The following is a 22,736-nucleotide window of genomic DNA, read 5'->3' as shown; positions in this document are numbered from 1 at the left end:
GGAGAAGCCAAGAAGGGGTGGGGGGGGTGGGGGGGGGGAGGGCAAGCCCACCCAGTCGCTCGAAACCCCGTTCCACCATCGCGTAGAATTTACGACCTGTGCCTCCCCTCCTCTCACCCAACTTCACCCCACCTTAACAAAGTGTTCATCACAAAGGGAGTGGAATATAAAAGTAGGGAGGTGCTGCTGAAACTGTACAAGGAGCTAATTAGAACATACAAGGGTTGTGGACCAGGCCAGACCCCCTCAAACTATTTTTAAGGTGGTAACCTAGATCCTAACTTGTCCTTTGTTTTAAAAGCAGATGTGCAGTGGGTGTCCCAGATGTGATGCAGCTGGTCAATCCACTCGGCTTTAAGTGAAACAGACTTTATTTAGACACCAGAGTTATAGAGTCATAGAGACATACAGCATGGAAACAGACCCTTCGGTCCTACCCATCCATGCTGACCAGATATCCCAACCCAATCTAGTCCCATCTGCCAGCACCCGGCCCATATCCCTCCAAACCCTTCCTATTCATATACCCATCCAAATGCCTCTTAAATGTTGGGATTTAGAGTAACCTAACTATTGGAACACTTAACCAACCAGATACAGCAACTTAACTAAAGAAGTGTTCCAATCCAGCAATGTCCCTTAAACATGCCCCATAAAGGTAAATTGAAACACAAATTGGAGCAACTTTCAGAGAGATTTCAGGGAGAAAAGCCAGTCAGTAATCATCTGCTGAAGCTTGGAACGTTTCCTGGACTCCAGCATCTTGTGACTGCCACAGCTAAAACCAAATTAGACAAAACCTGAACTGGGAGATCTGGCCACTCCCCAGGCATTGTTAAATTGGACACATCGTCACCTCTGCCTTTACAACCTCTCTTGGAAATAAAAGGACAAAATAACCTTTTTTAAAGGTGACAGCATCATCACAATACCTAGAACTTTGTGAGCAGTTTTGATCCTTAACAAAGGACAGACATACTGGCCCTGTGGGGAGGAGATGGCCTAGTGGTACTATCACTGGCCTTTTAAGTCAGAGACCCAGGTTCAAATCCTGCCACGGCAGATGGTGGAATTTGAATTCAGTAAAAATCTGGAATTAATGATGACCATGAGCCGATTGTTGGGGGAAACCCCATCTGGTTCACTAATGCCCTTTTGGGAAGGAAACTGCTGTCCTTACTTGATCTGGCCTACACGTGACTCCAGACCCACAGCAATGTGGTTGACTCTTAACTGCCCCCCGGGATGGGCCAAGCCATCAGTCCATGAATGAAGATAAGTTCCAGAGCAGGTCCACTCAGTTGATCAGAGGGATGGAGGGACTGGCTTAGTCAGTTGGGTCTGTACTCATTGGGCTTGAAAAGAATAGGACCTTCTCATAGAAACATACCAGATTCTTCAGCAGGGGTGATGCAGAGAGATTGTGGTAGAGTCGAGGACCAGAGGACCACCCTCTACCATCTCATCTACAAAAGTGGCCCAGCGAGTATTGGACACCTGTCTTTGGGACGGGATTGTCTGGGGGTTGGGGGTCAGGGGAGCTTGGGGGTTGGAAAGGCTAGAGGAAAATGTAGGTCAGCTCTTGGCCTACCAAAGATGACTCCGTCTCTGTGGGGGTGGGATTGCATCCCCCAACTTCCTCTTGCAGCTCGAATGTTCAAAGGCCGAGGAAATAAATGTGTGAGTGGGCCATTCGGCCCCTCTAGCCTGCTGCAACTGAATAGCGGCATGTCTTTGTGCGTTAACTACCATCTATACTGTCCGCTGAAATGGCCCCAGGCTGGTGCGAGAGGCAGTTGGGCATGGGCAACTCAGAGAATGAAGAAGATAAAAAAGGATTCACTTTTCCCTGACCCCCCCCCCCCCCCCGATTTGAGGATGGGCTTAACCGCAGAATTCTAACGGAGACAGAAGGAGACCGTTTAACCGCCACGTTCCTGCACCGGTTCTGTTCTCCAGTGCCAATCTGCTACCCTTTTCCCACATCCTTTTCCCAGCCATTTCCATCCAAGTAACCAGCTGACAGCCTCCCCTCCCCCTTTGAATGGCTCATTTGAACGTGCCTCCCCCCACATTTCCAGGCAGAGCGTTCCGTACCCTAACCAATCTAGGGCGGCACGGTGGCATAGTGGTTAGCACTGCTGCCTCACGGCGGCAGGGACCTGGGTTCGATTCCAGCCTTGGGTGACTCTCTGTGTGGAGTTTGCACATTCTTCCTGGGTCTGCGTGGGTTTCCTCCCACAGTCCAAAGATGTGCAGGTCAGGTGAATTGGCCATGCTAAATTGCCCATAGTGTTAGGTGCATTAGTCAGAGGGAGATATGGGGCTGGGTGGGTTACTCTTCAGAGGGTCGGTGTGGACTGGTTGGGCCGAAGGGCCTGTTTCCACACTGTAAGTAATCTAAACCTAATCTAATTGTTTTCCACGTCCAGGGGTGGGGGTGGGTGAGAGAGATGGGACCCGGCTGCCTCTACCTGACCGATTTGTGTGACTTGTATTCCTGCAGGTGTACCTCCCTCGGCCGCCGGTCTGCCCGCAAGCGCTGTACCGGCTCATGGTGCAGTGCTGGTGCCGGGACTCGAAGAACCGGCCCACCTTTCAGCAGATCCACCGGTTCCTCACGGACAACGGCGCAAATGTGGCCTGAGGGCGCGGGGGTGGGGGGCTGGAAGAGGGCACAGTCCCCATCCGCCTGGGATCCACCGACCATTCCCCTTCCCTTCCCCTTCCCCTTCCCCCGCTACTCGGCTGGACTGGACCCATTGAAACCTCTCTCTCTCTCTCCTCTGGGGAAGGGGAAAAAGCAACGAGAGAAGCAATTGCGAGCTGGTTCTTGGAAAAACACTGGATCTTGAATCTTTGAAGAATGGGCGAGGTGATCGCAGAGCATCTCTCTGTGTGTGTGTCTCTCTCTCTCCTCGCAACCGATAACAGGTTTCATCTCAACCTCACAGTGAAGCCCCTCAGTGGGACATTACTATACCCGTCATCTCAGCCCTCTGTCTCTCTCTCTCTCTCTCTCTCGTCTCGTCTTGTTAAATCTCTTGACTACTGAAATGTGATTGACCGCCAGAGAAAGAAGGCCTTATGCCCGAAACGTCGATTCTCCTGCTCCTCGGATGCTGCCTGGCCTGCTGTGTTTTTCCAGCATCAGATTTTTCAACTCTGGTCTCCGACAGAGAAAGAGACCGGACTGTTGCCTGCATGTATGTGCATTTCTGTGTGGGCAGAGAAAGCCAAACAGGGTGGGTAGATCAGTCCATCGGTTTGCAGACTCGATGAGTGGGGCAACGAAGAGTGTGTGTCAGAATGAGAGAGAAAGAGAGACAGAACGTTTCATTCACTACAGTCGCAATTGGGAGTAAACAATTGGATTGTAGGTGCAACTCCTTTGAGGATTACCTGCATTGTGAGCCCACTTTAACTCGATACGTAACTACTGAAGTGAGTTTATTTTTTCCCCTTCCCCATCCCCTATCGATGATGGAATTCCTGGAGCCTGGATTTTTGACCCAGCATTGGACTACTGTAAACTGACTTGACCAGTGCCTCATTCAAGGTCCAAGGGGCCGTTGAAACAATTGGTGCGATCCTTTAATCAGTTGATTGTCCAATCGTCGCGTCGTGGAGGGACTCACTGATGGTACTTGGAGGCATTTGAAGCAACGTGGGGTGAAACGTCTGCAATCAGTCTTCCGTCGACGTACCGCAAGTTATTTTGGTGATTTATTTTCTCAGCCGTTACTTGATGATTGCCTCGGGTGTGGGAGGCAGAAGGAGTGAAATCAGAGAAAATGCCAACCCCTCCGCCAGCCCCAAAATAGCCAGCAGACTGCAACAGTGAAGAGCTGGGTTAGGGTTACACCTGGTCCATTGATGCAAGGTTTGCTTTTAACGGGAGGAGCCCTAACCACTTCGTTCAGAGCTACCAAACTACTGAGAGGGCTGCCTCCTGCGTTGAAGACGGACGACTAGGTGTACAGTAACTACTGATCGAACATCTGACTACTGCATGAGGAAGACAGCCACCCGACTTTCAGAAGAGTGACTTGTCTGTAGTATTGTCTCCGCTACTCTGGCTAGGTGTTCGCTTCCCTGTGCCAACACCCCCACCTCCATCCTGTGCCTTGGCTAAAACTGGAAACTCAACGGGCAGCCCTGAAATGAGGCAGAAACACTGGACACCCTCAGTCGGTTTCATGGGCCAATTTCTTACCGCACAGGGGATTTAATCAGGAATTACGGGGTAGTGGGATTGGTGAACCCATGGGGTCGGCTGCCAAGCTGCCACCATAACCCATTCGCCTCTGCCCTCCCCGATTCACGGGGTTCCGACTCAGTGTCCCGGGTTAAGATTTCCATTCATTGCCTTTTAGCGAGAAGGTTTCCAGTTGAGCTCATCCATCGCTGCTCGCTTGCACCTTCTGGGCTTCATAGGCCGCTCCGTTCAGTCAGTCCACCCCATCCACGGCTCACCAGCCTCCGCCGCTGCGTACCCTTCCATTTCCTTCCCCCCCTATTCCCATCAGTTATAACCTGTGGGCCGTGAACACACCCCATTGAGGTGGATCATAAAATCCCTGCACTGTAGAAACAGGCCCTTCGGCCCAAAACATCCACGCCGACCGACCCAGACCCATTCCCCCTACCCTATTGCTCTACATTTACCCCTGACTAATGCCCCTAACACGCACATCCCTGAACACTAGGGGGCAATTTAGCGTGGCCAATTCACCCTAACCTGGACATCTTTGTCAGTGTGGGAGGAAACCCACGCAGACACAGGGAGGATGTGCAAACTCCACCCAGACAGTCACCCGAGGCTGGTGAATCGAACCTGGTGCTGTGAGGCAGCGGTGCTAACCACTGAGCCACCCATATGTCTTAACTTCTACTCCCTACATTTTCAATAGATGCTTGTGCTCATTTATTTCAGCATGACCACCATCTTATTCCTGAGGTCAACAGAATACCCCGTCAAATTATATGAGCAGGAGTATTGGTTTATATCTGTATTAGTTTGAATAAGATGCCTCCCAGTTATAGGGTCAGAGAGCTGTACAGCACGGCAGCAGACCCTTCGGCCCAACTCGTCCATGCTATCCTAAATTCACCCAGTCCCATTTTCCCATGTCCTTCTAAACCCTCCCTGTTCTTTTTTTTTTGTCCCAAGCAATGATGCTGTTCCCAGTGAAGGATTGCTGACTGAATTGACACCAGCCAAAAGGTGCACTAGGCAGAAATCCGTTCACTGTCTCCAGTGTCCTGCAGGATCATGTGAGGCCAAGAGCAGAGGTTGAGGACGCGGTTATATTGTGGTTCCAAGTCACCCAGGAGGCCGGTTTAATTACACAGAGATGAGTCCTCAGTGGCAGTTTGTGAATTTGAGTGCGGTTCACGAAATAAATTCAAACCGAAACGCTGGCTTCCGTTAACGGTGACGACTAAACTCCCCGATCGTCACAATTAAAACCGAAAACAGAATCTCAGCAGCTAGGGCAGCATCCGTGGAGGCACAGAAACAGGTGATGTTTTAAGTCCAGGCCTATTTCTTCAGAGTCAGTAGACTCAGAGACGTGAACTCTGTTTCTCTCTCTCCACAAATCCTGCCAGACCTGCTGGGTTTCTCCAGCACTTTTCTTTTTGTCTTTATTTTCCGCTCTTCCTGCGCCTGCAGTGTTTTGCTTTTGTAAAACTACACCTTGAGAGAAAGCGAATCCGCCGCGCTTACCCCAATCTAGCCTCCACATGGCCCCAGACCCGCCGTGATGCAGTTGGCTTTTTAGCTGCCCTCTGAGCTGTCACCAACGTCTCAAAAAAAGGGCAATACACCGTCAGCAACATCCACGTCCCTCGGATGACCGGGTTACTAAAGAAAAAGAGGCCGTTCGTCCCATTTAAGACTAACCTCACTGCCATAACTACCTGCCAAAAATGTCATGTGTCTTCCTTTGCCTCCTGGCTACCTACTGGTGTGGAATGGCCGTGTCGCTGTGTGGGGTCAAAAGGTGACCTGCGCAGATAGAGGTATAGGGCAGGCACTCGTCCTTTGGTCCGCTATGTTGTGCCGAACTTGACGCTAAATTGAACTAATCCCTTCAGCCTGCCCTTAGTCCATGTCCCTGTCTTCCTTGCATATTTCTGTGCTTATCTTATCTAAACATCCCTATTGTACCTGCTTATAAAGTTATTTATGAATGTTTCCCTATTCCTCGGCTCCCAGTTCAGATTCTGTTTCACAAGCACGGCCTTTTAACTTCAGGTATCTGACCCGGGAGCCGTGAAAAACCTCATGGGAAATAGATGGAATCAGGTTAACCAGAGCCCCATCCCACCCCAAGATCCGCAAACTAGAGCCTTTTAGACCGGGAGCTGTGGGCAGGTTAAGGTGTGGTTTATTTCAGGGCGTTTGGAATGTTTCCAGCACGGAGTCAGAGAGTCTTTGCGCTCTGGAGTGGATCTTGGACGAGGCGGACACAATCTCACAGCTAGTACGTCAGGAAAAAGGGCGGTGTTTGAGTCCCTTTTCATGAGACAGTGCAAATGGAGCCCAGGAAAGTAGATGAAGTCAAGACGGGCATCGGTCATGAGTGGGGTTGGGGGGTGGTAAAGGAGGATGCTGAACGGCCTCTTCAAGTTCCCATATTCCCCTATTCTACAGGTGGGAACTGAAGAGGCTTCCAATGCAAAGGACTGGTTGGGAGACACTTGAAAATCCTTTTATCTTGCCCAGATTGCTGCAGCCTGTGCATACCAATGCCCTCTTAACCTTCCTCGTGTAAATGCGATGCTTTAGACCTTTCCCTGTTTGCAATAACACTTAGCGTTTTCTAAAGTTTGGGACCCCCAGTACGTCTCTTGGGTTTCTGCCAAGAACTGGGCCGTCTGTGAACCCAACTACTGATCAAGTTAAACATTAGGCATCTGAGCTGGAAGCGAGGAACATGGTTGAAGTGTTCTTAAATCATGTAAAGAGTAGCTGGTAATCCAGATGTTAAAAATTATTGACGGTGAGTAAATATTTGTGTAGCGTGTGGGTGTTTTAACAAATGTTGGTTATTGTGAGATAGAGAATTCTTCTCTAATCCTTTGGTCTTACGCTGGATTCAAACTGTACTGGATTATTGTTGAGGTTGTGTACATATTTTACAAAGAGATTTTTAAGGTAATATATATGAAATCACTTTGGAGCTTCTCTGCAGATCCTATTCATGCTTGCAATTTTCTAGGTGTTTGTAATAAACCTTCCTTTGATTGTTGAAAACAAGAGATGCCTGGAGGCAGTGTTATTAACCATTCCTTTCTACAGTGACAGTGCACTCTTGTCTCTAAATCTGGGCATCAAGTCACATCATCCGCCAAACACTGGGTGCAAAGGTCTCAGCTGACAATCCCACGGTAAGTATTGAACTTACCGTCTGCTGGATGGGATGACCAAGTCGCACCATTGCCCCCCCATCTCAGGTGGGCAGGGAAGATAGATCCCGTGCCACTATTCTGAAGAGCAGCGGGAGAGATGAGCCAACACTGACCCCCTCAATCAAAGTTGTGGAGGGAACAGACTCATTGTCGCATCTGCTCTGCAAATTGACTGTCCTCCCACATTTGCAACAGTGGTCGTGCTTCCAAAGGACTTCATTGGGATGTCAAACACTTTGGGGTCACGAGGGGGCTACGTTTGTGCAAGCCTTACTTTCCCATTGTTTTAAAGTGTCACAATCCATTCTCGGCGCAGACGAGTGTTGCATCTTCAACAATGAGGCAATGAAACCATCATAAATGGATCTGTGGTGGCACCAGCATCACTGACCCAAAATGTTATGCATTTAAGTTACATTCTGTACTTCTAATTGTAGCTTTATTTAGGTCCATTCTAGTGTCTCGGCTCCACACAAACCTTCTCTTGTGTCTGTATGTATTTTTCTGTCGTTCATTTGCAATGTGTGTTTCACGTTCTTAAGATATCTCAAAGCACTACCGAGAGTAGAATCAGAGAATTTTACCGCACAAAGGAAGCTATTTGGTTCCAGAAAGAGCTGCACAGCTAATCACATTCTCCAGTACTATCTCCATAGCCTAAATTCTTCATTTTCAATTGTAACGAATCAGACAGCATGGAAGCAGGAAACCATTCGGCCCATCAAGTCCACAACAGCCCTCTAAAGAGCATCCCAACGAGACCCCCCACCCCTACCCTGTAACCCTGCATTTCCCATGGCTAATACACCTAACCTACAAATCCCTGGACAATTTAGCAAGCCAATGTACCTAACTTGCACGTCTTTGGACTGTGGGGGGGACACCCATGCAGACATGGGGAGAATGTGCAAACTTCACACAGGCAGTCACCCGAGACTAGACTCAAACCTGGCTCCCTAGTGCTGTGGGGCAGCAGTGCTAACCACTGAGCCGCTGCACAACTCAGTTCTCTTTTAAAATCTCCTTTGGAATCCATCTCCCAGGCAATGCATTCCAAATCCTAACAACTTTCTGAGTAAAGACGTTTCTCCTAATCTCTCTCCTAGCTGTCTCGCTGACAGTCTTGAAATTGTGACCCTCTAGTTACTGACATACCATATACTGGAGACAGAATATCTTTCTTTACTCAGTCAAAATCGTTTATAATTTTGAATGCCTCGTTAAGGTCACCTCTTAATCTTCTGTGCTCCAAGGAGAATAAGCCCAATGTCTCAAACCTTTTGTTGCATCTAAAATCCTTCATTCTTGATATCATTCGAGTAAATTGCCTTTGGACTCCCTCCAGGGCTTTAACATCCTTTTGCCCATTAAATATCTATCTTAATTTCCCAACAAGAGACCAAATGTGGATCTCACCTTCAGGGCAGTAGTTGTACAGATGGTATATGAGTTTCCAAACCTTATCAAGCAGTGAGAACAAGTCCAAACATGTGCCTGTTAGGTGGATTGGCGATGCTAAATTGCCCATAGTGTTTAGGGATGTGTAGGTACATTAGCTATGGGAAATGCAGGGTTACAGGGAAAGGAGAGGGGGATGGGTTTGGGTGAGATGGTCTTTGGAGTGTAAGTGTGGACAAAAAGCCTGTTTCCACATTTGGGTTCTATTCTGTTTGATTCTTTTCTAATGGGATCAGCAAATAAAATGTGTGATTTCAGTGCACAGGGTGTAAAAGTCAAGAGGTTTTGAATTAGATTCCCTACAGTGTGGAAACAGGCCCTTCAGTCCAACAAGTCCACACCAACCCTCCGAAGAGTATCCCACCCAGAGCCATTACCCTACCCTATTACTCTACATTTCCCTGACTAATGCACCTAACCTACTGATCAATTTAGCAAGACCAATCTCCCCTAACCTGCACATCTTTGGACTGTGGGAGAAAACTGGAGGAAACCCACGCAGACACAGGAGAAAGTACAAACTCCACACAGGCAGTCGCTCCGAGACTGGGATTGATCCCAGGTCCCTGGCGCTGTGAGGCAGCAGTACTAACCACTTTTTGCTACACTCTTTCAGGGCATTGACAGTACTGTGTGCAATGTTGGTTTCATTTCTTCAGGGGGGAGTTGAGAGCTAGGTTACCTGTCTGGGATGAAGAGGTTAAATTAGGAGGAATTATTAAACAAGCTGGCTCTGTATTCATTGGAGTTGAGAAAATTGAGAACGATTCTCTCGCTGGAACTGATAAGGTCGGTGGGATTAAGTGGTATTATTGCTGGATTTTAATTCAGAGACCCAGGTCATGTTCTGGGGCCCCAGGCTTGGATCCCGTCAAATAGTGGAATTTGAATTCAATAATTAAAAGGGGTGGCTCAGTGGTTAGCACTGCTGCCTCACAGCACCAGAATCCCAGGTTCGATTCCAGCCTCGGGTGACTGTCTGTGTGGAGTTTGCACATTCTCCCCGTGTCTGCGTGGGTTTCCTCCAACAGTCACAAAGATGTGCAGGTTAGGTGAATTGGCCATGCTAAATTGCCCATAGTGCTAGATGCATTAGTCAGAGGTAAATGGGTCTGGGTGGGTTACTCTTTGGAGAGTAGGTGTGGACTGGTTGGACCGTGGGTTTCCTCTGGGTGCTCCGGTTTCCTCCCACAATCCAAAGATGTGCAGAGTCAGGGTGGATTGGCCATGGGAAATTGCCCGTAGTGTCAGGTGCATTAGTCAGGGGTAAATATAGGGTAGGGGAATGGGTAGGGAGTCTAATCTAAAAACGAAATCTGGTGTAATGATGATCGTGAATCGATTCCTGGGTAAAAACCCATCTGGTTCACTGAGGAAGCTGCCATCCTTATCTGGCCTGGTCTACATGTGACTCCAGACCCACAGCAATATGGTTGACTCTCTACTGCCTTCTGGGCAATTAAGGATAGGCATTAAATATTGCCTCACCAGGGACGCCTTCATTCCACGAACAAATAAAGAAATAAAAAAGTGCTGAGAGGGTAGTTCCCTACATTGAAGAATATAGAATTTGGTGACACAATCTCAAGATGAGGGGTCACATTGAACAGAAATGTGGAGGAATATCTTCTCTCATCGCTGGAATCCATTACCTCAGCAGCTAGTGGGGGTAAAGTAATTTAAAAGATTCAATGTCGAGTGAGATTTTTGACCTCCAGGGGAGCATGTGCTCCTATGTCCTTATGATCTTACTCTCCACCCGAGTTGATTATTCTGAAGTCATTTCTCAACCATAGTTATAGAGTCATAGAGATGTACAGCACGGAAACAGACCCTTTGGTCCAACCCGTCCATGCCGAGCAGATATCCCAACCCAATCTAGTCCCACTTACCAGCACCCGGCCCATATCCCTCCAAACCCTTCCTATTCATATACCCATCCTGATGCCTCTTAAATGTTGTAATTGTACCAGCCTCCACCACTTCCTCTGGCAGCTCATTCCACATACGTACCACCCTCTGTGTGAAAACATTGCCCCTTAGGTCTCTTTTATATCTTCCCCCTCTCACCCTAAACCTATGCCTCTAGTTCTGGACTCCCGACCCCAGGGAAAAGACTTTGTCTATTTATCCTATCCATGCCCCTCATGATTTTGTAAACCTCTATAAGGTCACCCCTCAGCCTCCGAGGCTCCAGGGAAAACAGACCCAGCCTGTTCAGCCTCTCCCTGTAACTCAAATCCTCCAACCCTGGCAACGTCCTTGTAAATCTTTTCTGAACCCTTTCAAGTTTCACAACATCTTTCCGATAGGAAGGAGACCAGAACTGCACACAATATTCCAACAGTGGCCTGCTAACCGATGTCAGAACAAAGCAGCAGACCTTCAAGGGGACGAGATCACGTTTGTTCTGAAAAGAGGAAATGGTTTGCTCCTCAATGTCATTGCCTGCTGTTTTTCATTCATTTGCATATCTCCCCACAACTTTGCCTGTGTATACATAGATACGTTTGCAAACACAGCAATTCATAACTCAAACCCGATGCTGAGGCAGGCACAGAATGAATAAAGGGTTTAGTCACGCAGAGCCCGGTGATGTGACAGTGTTGGGAGAGAAATGTGACTGCCACCACGTTGACTTCAGTTAACAAGGAAGCAGCCTTCATTTCGAAAGTATGCACAAAGTCTGGTTCTGAGTGTACTCGATTTATTTAAATAATAATGAGGAGGTTGGAGGAATTTCAGATAGTTGGGCCTCGCACAGACAAAAATACAGGAGATGTTTGTGAAGAGTCCCCTCAAAGTCATGAAGGGGTCTCAAGGGTGTCAAGGTGGTATGTAAGATAATCAGACCCAGAGGACCGATGAGCAGAGAGTTTCGCTTTGACTCAGCAAGTTGTTGTGATCTGGAATCTGCTGCCTGAAAGGAGGCAGGCCCACTTGGCAGCACGATGGCTCAGTGGTTAGCACCGCTGCCTCACAGCACCAGGGCACCCAGGTTCGATTCCACCCTCAGGTGACTCTGTAGAGTTTGCACATTCTCCCTGGGTTTTCTCCCACGGTCCAAAGATTAAGTGCAGGTTAAGGTGGATTGGCCATGCTAAATTGCCCAGGGACGTACAGGCTAGGTGGGTTGGCCATGCTAAATTGCCCAGGGATGTACAGGCTAGGTGGATTGGCCATGCTAAATTGCACAGGGATGTACAGGCTAGGTGGATTGGCCATGCTAAATTGCCCAGGGATGTCCAGGCTAGGTGGATTGGCCATGCTAAATTGCCCAGGGATGTCCCGGCTAGGTGGATTGGCCATGCTAAATTGCCCAGGGATGTACAGGCTAGGTGGATTGGCCAGGCGGAAATACAGGGTTACAGGATGGGGTGGGTATGGGTGAGATGCTCTTTAGGGGGTCGGTGCAGACTTGATGGGCCCAAATGGCCAGTTTGCACACTGTAGGGATTCTATGAATAATAGCCCACTGGAGATAAATGCCCGAACAGCAGAAAGTTGCAATCTCATGGGGGAAGAAAGTGGTGGAGCTAGACGATTTGGAAAATCCTCTCTATTCCTGATGAAGGGCTTTTGCCCGAAACGTCGATTTTACTGCCCCTCGGATGCTGCCTGACCTGCTGTGCTTTTCCAGCACCGCTCTAATCCAGAATCTGGTTTCCAGCATCTACAGTCATTGTTTTTACCTAAAATCCTCTATAGGCCTATCTGTACCATCACCCAGAAATTCTACTCCCCTCTCAATGCGTCAAACAGAGGGGTGCTCCAGATGATGTGGTCAAACCTTGCATTGAAAATTGAGAACTCTTCCCCATGCAGCTCCCACCCCTAATGCTCAACCTTCAACAAAATTATCACAGAGATACAGGCCCTTCAGCCCGTCGAATCCACAACGACCGTCCGAAGAGCTAACCGCCCAGACTCACCAATTCACTTTATCCCAGTAACCTTGCATTTCCCATGGCTAACCCACCCAACCTACATATCCCTGAGCACTATGGGGCAATTTAGCATGGGCCAATCCACCCTAACCTGCACATCTTTGGACTGTGGGAGGAAACCGGAGCACAGACATGGGGAGACTGTACAAACTCCACATAGACAATCGCCCGAGGCTGGAATCGAACCTGGGTCCCTTGGATGGCCTGATTTGAATCTGCACCCACCAAGCTCCATTTAGAGAGAAAAAACTGCAGATGCTGGAATCCAAGGTAGATTCCAGCATCAACGTCAACATTTCAGGTATAACCCTTCTCCAGGACTCCCCGAACGGTTGGGCTCTCCAACTCCTGATGCTGCCTGTCTTGCTGTGTCCTTCCAGCCTCCTGCTTGTCTCCCCAACTAACTCCAGGTCCAAACATAGAATCGTAGAGTCCCTACAGTGTGGAAACAGGCCCTTCAGCCCAACAAGTCCACACCGACCCTCTGAAGAGTAACCCACCCAGACCCATTCCCCTCCCCTTTTACTTCTACATTTCCCCTGACTAATGCACATAACCTACATGCCCCTTGAACACTATGGGGCAATTTAGCACAGCCAATCCACCCTAACCTGTGCATCTTTGGATTGTGGGAGGAAACCCACACAGAAGTCACCCAAGCTGGAATTGAACCCAGGTCCCTAACGCTGTGAGGCAGCAGTGCTAACCACTGAGCCACCGTGCCGCTTAACTGCTTGCTGTGTGAAAATATTTTGTCCCACGTCACACTTGATTCTTTTTCAAACTACTGGTCCCCTTATTCTTGAGTGTTTTACGAGTGGGAACAATTTCGCCCTGTCCTCTACGTCCATATACAGTTCTAAAAGCTTCCAGCACATCTCCCTTCTCTTCCCCAATGGCATTACTCCCACATACTCCAAGATAAAAGCAAAATGCCGTGGGCTGCTGGAAGTCTGAAATGATAACAAAGTGCTGGGGAAACACAGCGGGTTTGCAGAGACTGTGGAGAGAGAGGACGAAAGTGGATGTTTTGAGTCCCATGTGGCTCTTTGAGGTCGAAAGTCATTCGTTGACGATGCAGTCTCCACTACAACAGTGAACACATTGGATGACTGCTCTGTAGAACTCTGTCCACAAGAATGACCCTGAGTTTCTGGAAGAGTGCCATTTCAATGCACCCTTTTTTTTAATTCATTCACTTCTGGGATGTGGGTGTCGCTGGATGGGCCCAGCATTTATTGCCTGTGCCCAGTTGCCCTTGCGAGCTTTCTTGAACCGCTGCAGTCCATCTGCTGTGCGTCGACCCACAATGCTCTTAGGGAGTGATGGTTAAGGAATGGTGATGTATTTCTAAGGCAGGATGGTGAATGGCTTGGAGGGGAACTTGAAAGTGGTGGCGTTCCTATGTATCTGCTGCCCTTGACCTACTAGATAGGTGTGATCATGGGTTTGGAAGGTGCTGTCTAAGGCTAATTGGTGAATTTCTGCCGTGCATCTTGTAGATAATACACACTGCTGCTACTGAGCGTCAGAGATGCAGGGAGTGAATATTTGTGTCTGTGGTCTAATCAAGTGTGGATGAGTGTTTTTGGAACTGCACACATCTGCACATATTGGCATTGCTAATCAGGGGTAGTATCAGAACTGCAGAAAAGGAGGTTGTCGAGGAGGGTTTATCGACAGACAGCATTGGTAGAAGTCAGAAACAGGAAAGGAGTAGTCACTTTATTGGGAGTTGTCTATATACCACCCCCCCCCCCCAATAGCAACAGAAACCTGAGGAGCAAATTGGGAGGCAGATTTTAGAGAGGTGCAGAAGTAACAGGATTGTTGTCTGGGGTGACTTCAACTTCCTTAATATTGATTGGAACCTGGACATTATGGGGAAATTTCCCAATGTCACTCCACCTAACCTGCACACCTTCAGACTGTGGGAGGAAATTGGAGCACCCGGAGGAAACTCACGCAGACACGGGGGGAACGTGCAGACTCCACACAGACAGTCGCCCGAGGCTGAGATTGAACCTAGGAACCCGGCGTTGCTCACCATCTACCATCCACAGGCACAGGTCAGGAGTGACTCCACTTGTCTGGACGGGGACTTCAACATTCTTCAAGCCTGACACCATCCATGACAAAGCAGCCCACTCAAACAGCATCCCATCCAACACTGTAAACATTAACTCCCTCCACCACTGATACACGATGTCTACTGTGTGTGCCAGCCACAAGATGGACTGCAGCAACTTGCCAAGACTCCCTTGACAGCACCTTCCAAAGCCGTGACATCTACCACCCAGAAGGACAAGGGCAGCAGATGCGTGAGAACACCGCCCCCTGCAGGTTCCCTTCAGTGTCGCTGGGTCAAGACCCTGAAACTCCCTCATCTCAAATCGCCATGGACTGTCGCAGCTCAGGTAAATGGCTTGCTGCCAAACTCTCTGAAGTGAAAGTAGCCCGGTCGAAACCCTGAAAGAGTGAAGTGCTTTCGCTTTGGAGAGGTGTGGCCCGAGAAAAAACCACAGCTGATTACAGCAAGATATTCCCTAAACAGCCAACTGAGCCGGTCGCTGAGCAGATAGAGGAGTGCCATCGCTGGGGTGGTTGCTGCTGGGCATATCGTTTCTCGATATTGCCGAATGCCTTCAGGATCAGGAGTGAGTTGTGTGCATTTTTCTCTATCTTTGCATAAGATGTGGGTGTTGCTGACCAGGCATATGTTACCCATTGCCCTTGAGGAGACGCTGGTGAACTGCCACCTTAAACCAATGCATCCCCTTCCCTTTTGATTTTTCTGTAGAGGTCACTCAACCAAGGGACTTGGAAGGCCACTTTAGAGGTCAGTTAAGATTCGCAGAGAGGCCAGACCAGGTAAGGATGGCAGATCTTGTGAGCGAATTGAAGGCATTTGGCATGACCTCCTTGCTGATGTGACATTTTATGAATTGGATTTAAGTTCCACATGCTGTCTTGATGGATTTTAAATACATGACCCCAGAGGATTACCTGGGACTGCTGGATTAGTCGCCCAGTGACCGACAACAACTGGCTCTGTAAGGGAGTGACTGAAAACGTTCAGTGAATAACTTACCTGAAAGAGCGACCACAATTCTGTTGCCTGTTATAATTGCATGTTTCAGGTAGTGCATAATGGGTTGCTAATTGTTATGGACCAGACCCCCTCAAAATGTTTGAAGAAGGTAGCCTAGACTCTAACTTGTTCTTATTTTAAAGGTAAGTGTGAGGTGCTGTGTTACAGATGAGATGCAACTGGTCAACCTACTTCACGTTAAGTAAAACACAATTTATTTCAACACTATAGTTAAAATGCAAACAAAATGGAAGAGGAATTTGGAATAACTTAGCTATTGAGAAACTGAACCGAATAACAGAAACAGAACCTACTACCAATTAAAAGAGTGTTTTCCTAGGCAGCATGGTGGCTCAGTGGTTAGCACTGCTGCCTCACAGCACCAGGATCCCACCGAACTGATAAGGTCGGTGGGATTAAGTGGTATTATTGCTGGACTTTAATTCAGAGACCCAGGTCATGTTCTGGGGCCCCAGGCTTGGATCCCGTCAGATAGTGGAATTTGAATTCAGTAATTAAAAGGGGTGGCTCAGTGGTTAGCACTGCTGCCTCACAGCACAAGAATCCCAGGTTCGATTCCAGCCTCGGGTGACTGACTGTGTGGAGTTTGCACTTTCTCCCCGTGTCTGCGTGGGTTTCCTCCAGGTGCTCGGTTTCCTCCAACAGTCAAAAGATGTGCAGGTTAGGTGAATTGGCCGTGCTAAATTGCCCATAGTGCTAGATGCATTAGTCAGAGGTAAATGGGTCTGGGTGGGTTACTCTTTGGAGAGTAGGTGTGGACTGGTTGGACCGAAGGGCCTGTTTCCACACTGTATGGAATCTAATCTAAAACCTGAAAGTAACATCCCATAAACACACTCCTTGGCAAAAAGGCAAATTCAGACACAGTATCTCACTTGCAGTTCTTCAATTCAGGAGGAAATGAGCATCATGAAGAAATTCAGAGAGAATAGCAGGTTGAAGCATTCGCTGAAGCTCACAACATTATTGAGACCCCAAAACTAAAACTAAAAACTAAAAGAAACTAGAATCCCTGGTTCTGTGAGAGCTGGCCACACACAGCCAGGCTGCTTCTGTTGTTCTAACGTCTGAAAAAAAAGCCCCAAGGCATCACAAATTGATTACATTATTAGAGACAGCTCATCGCCTCTGCTTTACAACCTCTCTTCAAAAACAAAACAGGACAAAATAACCTCTTAAAGTGACAGAATTATCACATAATGAACTATCCATAGATTGTTCGAGAAGTTGGTATGTGCTGGTGAAGCACAATCTTGTCAGTGTCTTATTGCTTGTGGAATGAAATGTTGATCAAAAGTTTCTTTGATCGTTCAAAAGTCATGTGTTTCTCATCAATCCATCGCCTATGTAACCCATGATCTCATGTTCTTCTCAGGTTATAGAGAAGGCAATGGTTCACACTGCTGCCTCACAGCACCAGGGACCTGGGTTAATTTCCACCCTCGGGTGACTGTCTGTGCGGAGTTTGCACATTCTCCCCGTGTCTGCGTAGGTTTCTTCTAGGTGCTCTGGTTTCCTCCCACAGTCCAAGCATGTGCAGGTGGATTAGCCGTGGGAAATACAGGGATGGGGTGGGGGTGGGTGGGATGATCTATGGAGGGTTAGTATGGGCCGAATGACCAGCTTCCACACTGTCGGGACTCCATAAAATGTTCTGAGGCAGTCCGGTGCTGAAACTGTTTGATTCCGTCGGAATTCTGCTTTACACATTTGCTGATCTTGTGGAAAGATTGGTACTGATGAGCTTTGTTGCATTGGCTGATTGTTGATAAGCATTTGAAGTTGTTGGTTATTTTCTTAATTTGGATAATGATTTTGATCTCTTTGTGCTATACTCATTGTATTGCCTTGCTGTATTCCTTGCTCATTAAAGTTGTTGTTGAATCTTTATTGTTGCAATAATTGGCATCAAATGCTAAAACTGTAAACATCTTGGGATCAATGCAAAATGCAGTTGTTTTATATGCACACATAAGGGTTTATGTTCATGATGGACTGGTCAAGGGTGAAGGTAAGATCAAGGACAGTCTTTAGTCTTCATTATAATACTGTTTCTTGCATATTAATAGTCAATATAACTATACATGGTAAACTGAACTGTAACAAACTGTCGAGTCATAGAATCCCTACCATGTGGAAGCAGGCCATTCGGACCATCGAATCCCACCCAGACCCACTCCATCCCTGTAAACCCACATTTCCCATGGCTAATCCACCTAGCCCGCACACTATGAGCAATTTAGCATGGCCAATCCACATCTTTGGACTGTGGGAGGAAACCGGAGCACCCAGGGGAAACCCACACAGACATGGGGAGAATGTGCAAACTCCACACAGACAGTCGCCCGAAGGTGGAATCGAACCAGGTCCCTGGCACTGGGAGGCAGCAGTGCTAACTACTGAGCCACCGTGTCACTAATCTTGTGTTGTTAATAGGTCATTCCTTGAACTTTATTCGACCTTCTCCGCCCATGCTGTGTTATTTATACCCAGTCGGAGCAGCTCTGTGACGTCAATACAAGGCTGCTCCAAGGTCCTAAATCCCTCAGACACAACAAACTCCAGCAGAGGACGACATGTCATTCATCCTGGTGCTGCAGTGGAGTTGGGTCCTCTTGATCTGTTGATAGGCATTGACCTTTGCAGCCACCTCTGTCCACTCCACCTTCCTCTGTCAGTCAGCCTCTTGTTGCCAATCCTAGAGGGAAAGAACTTCCCGTCCCTCCCAGGCAACCTTCAGGAACACATCGAGGGAAACACCATGCGAGGAAAGATTAGATAACATGGAATGCAATGGTATCATCCATTGTGTGGATCACCAGACATGTCGTTCAGATGACATGCAAACTAAAGGAGAGCAATGGAATCAGGGGTATAGAAAGATCTGAGATGCCTAAGGTCCTCCATACAGAGATGCCCATACACAAGAATATTATTGTATTGACAGCTGAAGATGGTTGGCAGAGTGACAAGTGCTTTAAGAGCATGGCACAGAGGAACGTATCAGCAAGAGTTGGCCGTTGAGCCTGCCCTGACATTCAATACAATCGCACTGATCATCCACTCCAGTGCCTTTTCTGCACATTACTTCTACAACCCTGTGTTTCATTGATATTTAGAAATCTATCAATCCCTAAACTAGGCCTCCTCACCCCTCAAGGGTAGCGAGTTTCAAAGAATTATGACCTTCTGAGTAAAAGCCTTGCTCCCCAGCTAAGCTTTCTCTTATTCCTGAGTTGGGCCTCCCATTTGGTGGGTTTGGATGGTCAAATACCCATCCCCAGCACTACATAGGAAAGTATGAGAATGGTACATGGGGGACAAGAGGCAGTAATATTCAACTGAACCCGGAAGATTCAACGTCATGTTCACCGTTCTGCAAAAGGAATTCCGATTCTTCTCTTAGAAGGACGAGAGAGAGATCTCATTGAAACATGTAAAATGATGAAGGGAATAGATAACATGGAAGCAGGGAGATTGTTTCCATGGTGGGTTAAAGTATAACTAGGAGGTATAGCCTCAAAATAAGAGGGGGGGGGGAGCAGATTGAGGACTGAGCTGAGGTTTGTAAATCTGTGGATCTCCTCGCCTCGTGAAGCAGTTGAGGCTGCCTCGTTGGATGTCTTTAAGGCAAAGATAGATTTTTGAGCACTAAAGGAATTAAGAGTTACAATGAGCAGGTGGGTAAGTGGAGCTGAGTCCACAAGAAGACAGCCATGATCTTATTGAATGGCGGGGCAGGCTGGAAGGGGCCAGGTGGCCCACTCCTGCTCCCATTTCCTATGTTCTGATCCGATAGCTGAAGAAACTGGGAAATGCCTTCCTTGTGTGCCCGTCGTGCCTCAACTGTGGGGCACGCTCGCCTCTCAGCCAGAACATTGAGGGTCGGAGACCTGTTAGAGGACCTGAGCTCAAAGGCACTCCAGTACCTCTGCTGGAGCTGCTGGAAGGGACTTGCGGAATCCAAGTGAGACAACAAAACTGTGTCCATGCCCGCCCACCGATGCCAAAGATCCCCATGCACCATTCCTGAAGGTGTGAAGGGCACTCCTGCTGCTCCTGTTCCTTCCTCAATCGGGATCACAAAGAGAAGTGGATTGTCTGCTTGTGGGATCTTGCTGTGCACCAACTGACCGTCCTGTTTCCGACGTGACAGCGGGACCTCTGTCCATAAGGATATCATGGGCTGCAAGATCCAGTGAGTCTCTTGGTGGTGAAAGGTGCTATGTAAGCGCAGAGAGGTTTTCTCTCTCTCTCTCTTTCTCAATAGCCCAAAGAGAAGAAGCTGTTACTCATCGTAGCCAAAGGGCAGAAGTTAAAGGCGATGATAACTTTCAAAAGGAACTTGCACAAGTGCATGATGGGGAAATACTGCAGGTCTATACTGAAAAAGCAGGGAAAGGGCACGAAATAGAGAAAGCCGAGGTGCAATGAGTTGGACAGTCCATGTTAAGGAAGTGGGAGGCTATGATTCAATGCTCCATGCATTGTTTTGCAGGTTAAATTACATTAGAAATGGAAACTTCCACTGTTGACCAAACACCCTCCTTCATAACCAACATCACACGCACAAAGACCAACTTAACTCGTGATGACTACCATTCTACATCGCAAGGTTAGTGTCAAAAGGTGCGATTGTTAGCTCATGTAAGAGATTTTAATTTTCAATTTTCTTTTTGTTTATTCGTTCAGTCATGGTCCGTGGGTGTTACTGGCTAGGCCAGTACTTATTATTCAGACCCAGTTATAGAGAGTCATACAGTCATCCAGAATGGAAACAAACCCTTTAGTCCAACCAGTCGATGCCGACCATAATCCCAAACTAAACCCGTCCCAACTGCCTGCACTTGGCCCATATCCCTCCAAACATTTCGTATTCATGCACTTATCCAAATCTCTTTTAAATGTTGTAACTTATCTGCATCTACCACTTCCTCTGGCAGTTCACTCCACACACGAACGACTCTCTGAGCAAATAAATTACCCGTCATGTCCTTTTTAAATTTTTCTCCTCTCGCCTTAAAAATATGTCACTAAGTCTTGAAATCCCCCACCCTAGGGAAAAGATACATGTCTCTCATGATTTTATAAACCTCTATAAGGTCACCCCTCAACCTCCTACCCTCCAGTAAAACTAAGTCCCAGCCTATCCAGTCTCTCCTGATAACTCAAACCTTCCGTTCCCAGCAAAATCCTGGTAAATCTCATCTGAAACCTCTCCAGTGTGATAACATCCTTCCCAGAACAGGGTGACCAAAACTGGACACAGTATTCCAGAAGAGGCCTCACCAAAGGCCTGTAAAACCTCAATGTAACATCCCAACACCTGTATTCAAGGGACTGAGCAATGAAGGCAAGCATGTTAAACATCTTCTTAACCGTCCTGTCTATATCTGATATAAACTTCAAAGGATTATGTACCTGAACTCCTAGGTCTCTCTGTTGTACAACACTACCCAAAGCCCTATTTTTAATTGTATACGTCCTGCCCCTGTTTGTTTTACCAAAATGCAATACCTCACATTTATGCAAATTAAACTCCATTTGCCAGTCCTCAGCCCAATGACCCAGTTGCTCAAGATCTCTTTATAATCTTAGATAACCTTCTTCACGGTCTACTATGCCATCAATCTTGGCATCATCCACAAACCTACTAACCATGCCTTCTATATTTCCATCGAAATCCTTTCTGGAAATGACAAACAAAAGCAGCACTGGTCACAGACCTGCAGTTCAAAAGAAAAACCCTCCACCATCACTGTCTGAGTCCTACTGTTAAGCCAATTCTGTATCTAATTGGCAAGCTCACCTTGAATCTCATGTGATTTAATTTTATTAATTACTCTACCGCGTGAAACCTTGTCAAGTCCAAGTAAACAATATCTACCACCATGCCCTCATTAATCTTCTTGATTACGTCCTCAAAAATCTCAATCACGTTTGTGAGACACAATCTCCCGCCCACAAAACCATGCTGACTATCCCTAATCATTCCTTGCCTCTCCAAATGCATACAAATACTATCTTTCAGACAACTTACCCACCACCGGAGTCCGACTCACAGGCCTATGGATCCCAGGCTTCTCCTGACATCACTTCTCAAGCAAAGGCACAACACTAGCCACGCTCCAGTCACTCAGGACCTCACCTATAGTTGTAGATGATACAAATATTTCTGTAAGGGGCCTCACAACTTCCTCCCTAACTCCCCACAACATCCTGGGATACAGTAGATCAGGTCCCAGGGATTTATCCACCTTTATATTTTCTAAGACCTCCAGCATTTCCTCTTCTGTAATGTGAACTATTTTCAAAGCGTCCGTATTTCAAAGCATCGCTGAATCCTCCAGCTCCCATTTCTTTCTCCACAGTAAAAACTGATGCAAAATATTCAATTAATATTTCTCCCATCTCTTGAGGTTCAACACAGAGATGATTTCTTAGATCTTTAAGGGGCCATACTCTCTCTCTCTCTCTAATTGCTCTCTTACTCTGAATGTATTTGGAGTCACAGAGTCATAGAGACGTACAGCACAGAAACAGACCGTTCGGTCCATCCCGTCCATGCCGAACAGATATCCCAACCCAATCTAGGCCCACTTGCCAGCACTTGGCCCACATCCCTCCAAACCCTTCCAATTCATATACCCATCCAGATGCCTTTTAAATGATGTGATTGTACCAGCCTCCACCACTTCCTCTGGCAACTCATTCCATACACGCACCACCCTCTGCATGAAAACGTTGCCACTTTAGGTCCCTTTTATACATTTCCCCTCTCACCCTAAACCTATGCCCTC

The 22,736-nt window shown here is 47.5% G+C and overlaps 1 protein-coding gene and 1 long non-coding RNA gene across 8 annotated transcripts in view; both read left to right on the top strand.

Annotated features, from left to right (window-relative positions):
- LOC122541334 (discoidin domain-containing receptor 2-like) overlaps positions 1-7,269 on the top strand; it is a 213,279-nt gene extending 206,010 nt beyond the window's left edge. For all 6 annotated transcript variants that reach the window (XM_087979456.1, XM_087979457.1, XM_087979455.1 and 3 more), the window contains one exon: positions 2,507-7,269. In XM_087979456.1, coding sequence (XP_087835582.1) covers positions 2,507-2,647 — 141 coding nt within the window. In that variant the 3' untranslated portion in view covers positions 2,648-7,269. The remainder of the gene's footprint in view (positions 1-2,506) is intronic.
- Positions 7,270-20,257: 12,988 nt separating this feature from the next.
- The window catches only part of LOC122546215 (uncharacterized), a 31,154-nt gene continuing 28,675 nt past the window's right edge, over positions 20,258-22,736 (top strand). For both annotated transcript variants that reach the window (XR_015752949.1, XR_015752948.1), the window contains exon 1: positions 20,258-20,551. This is a non-coding gene — a long non-coding RNA (uncharacterized LOC122546215). The remainder of the gene's footprint in view (positions 20,552-22,736) is intronic.

This window comes from Chiloscyllium plagiosum, unplaced genomic scaffold (genome assembly GCF_037043375.1).
Source record: "Chiloscyllium plagiosum isolate Xiang-an unplaced genomic scaffold, Cpla_swu_hap1 HiC_scaffold_35, whole genome shotgun sequence".
Lineage (NCBI taxonomy): Eukaryota > Metazoa > Chordata > Chondrichthyes > Orectolobiformes > Hemiscylliidae > Chiloscyllium > Chiloscyllium plagiosum.
This window is presented reverse-complemented; position numbering and strand designations above follow the sequence as displayed.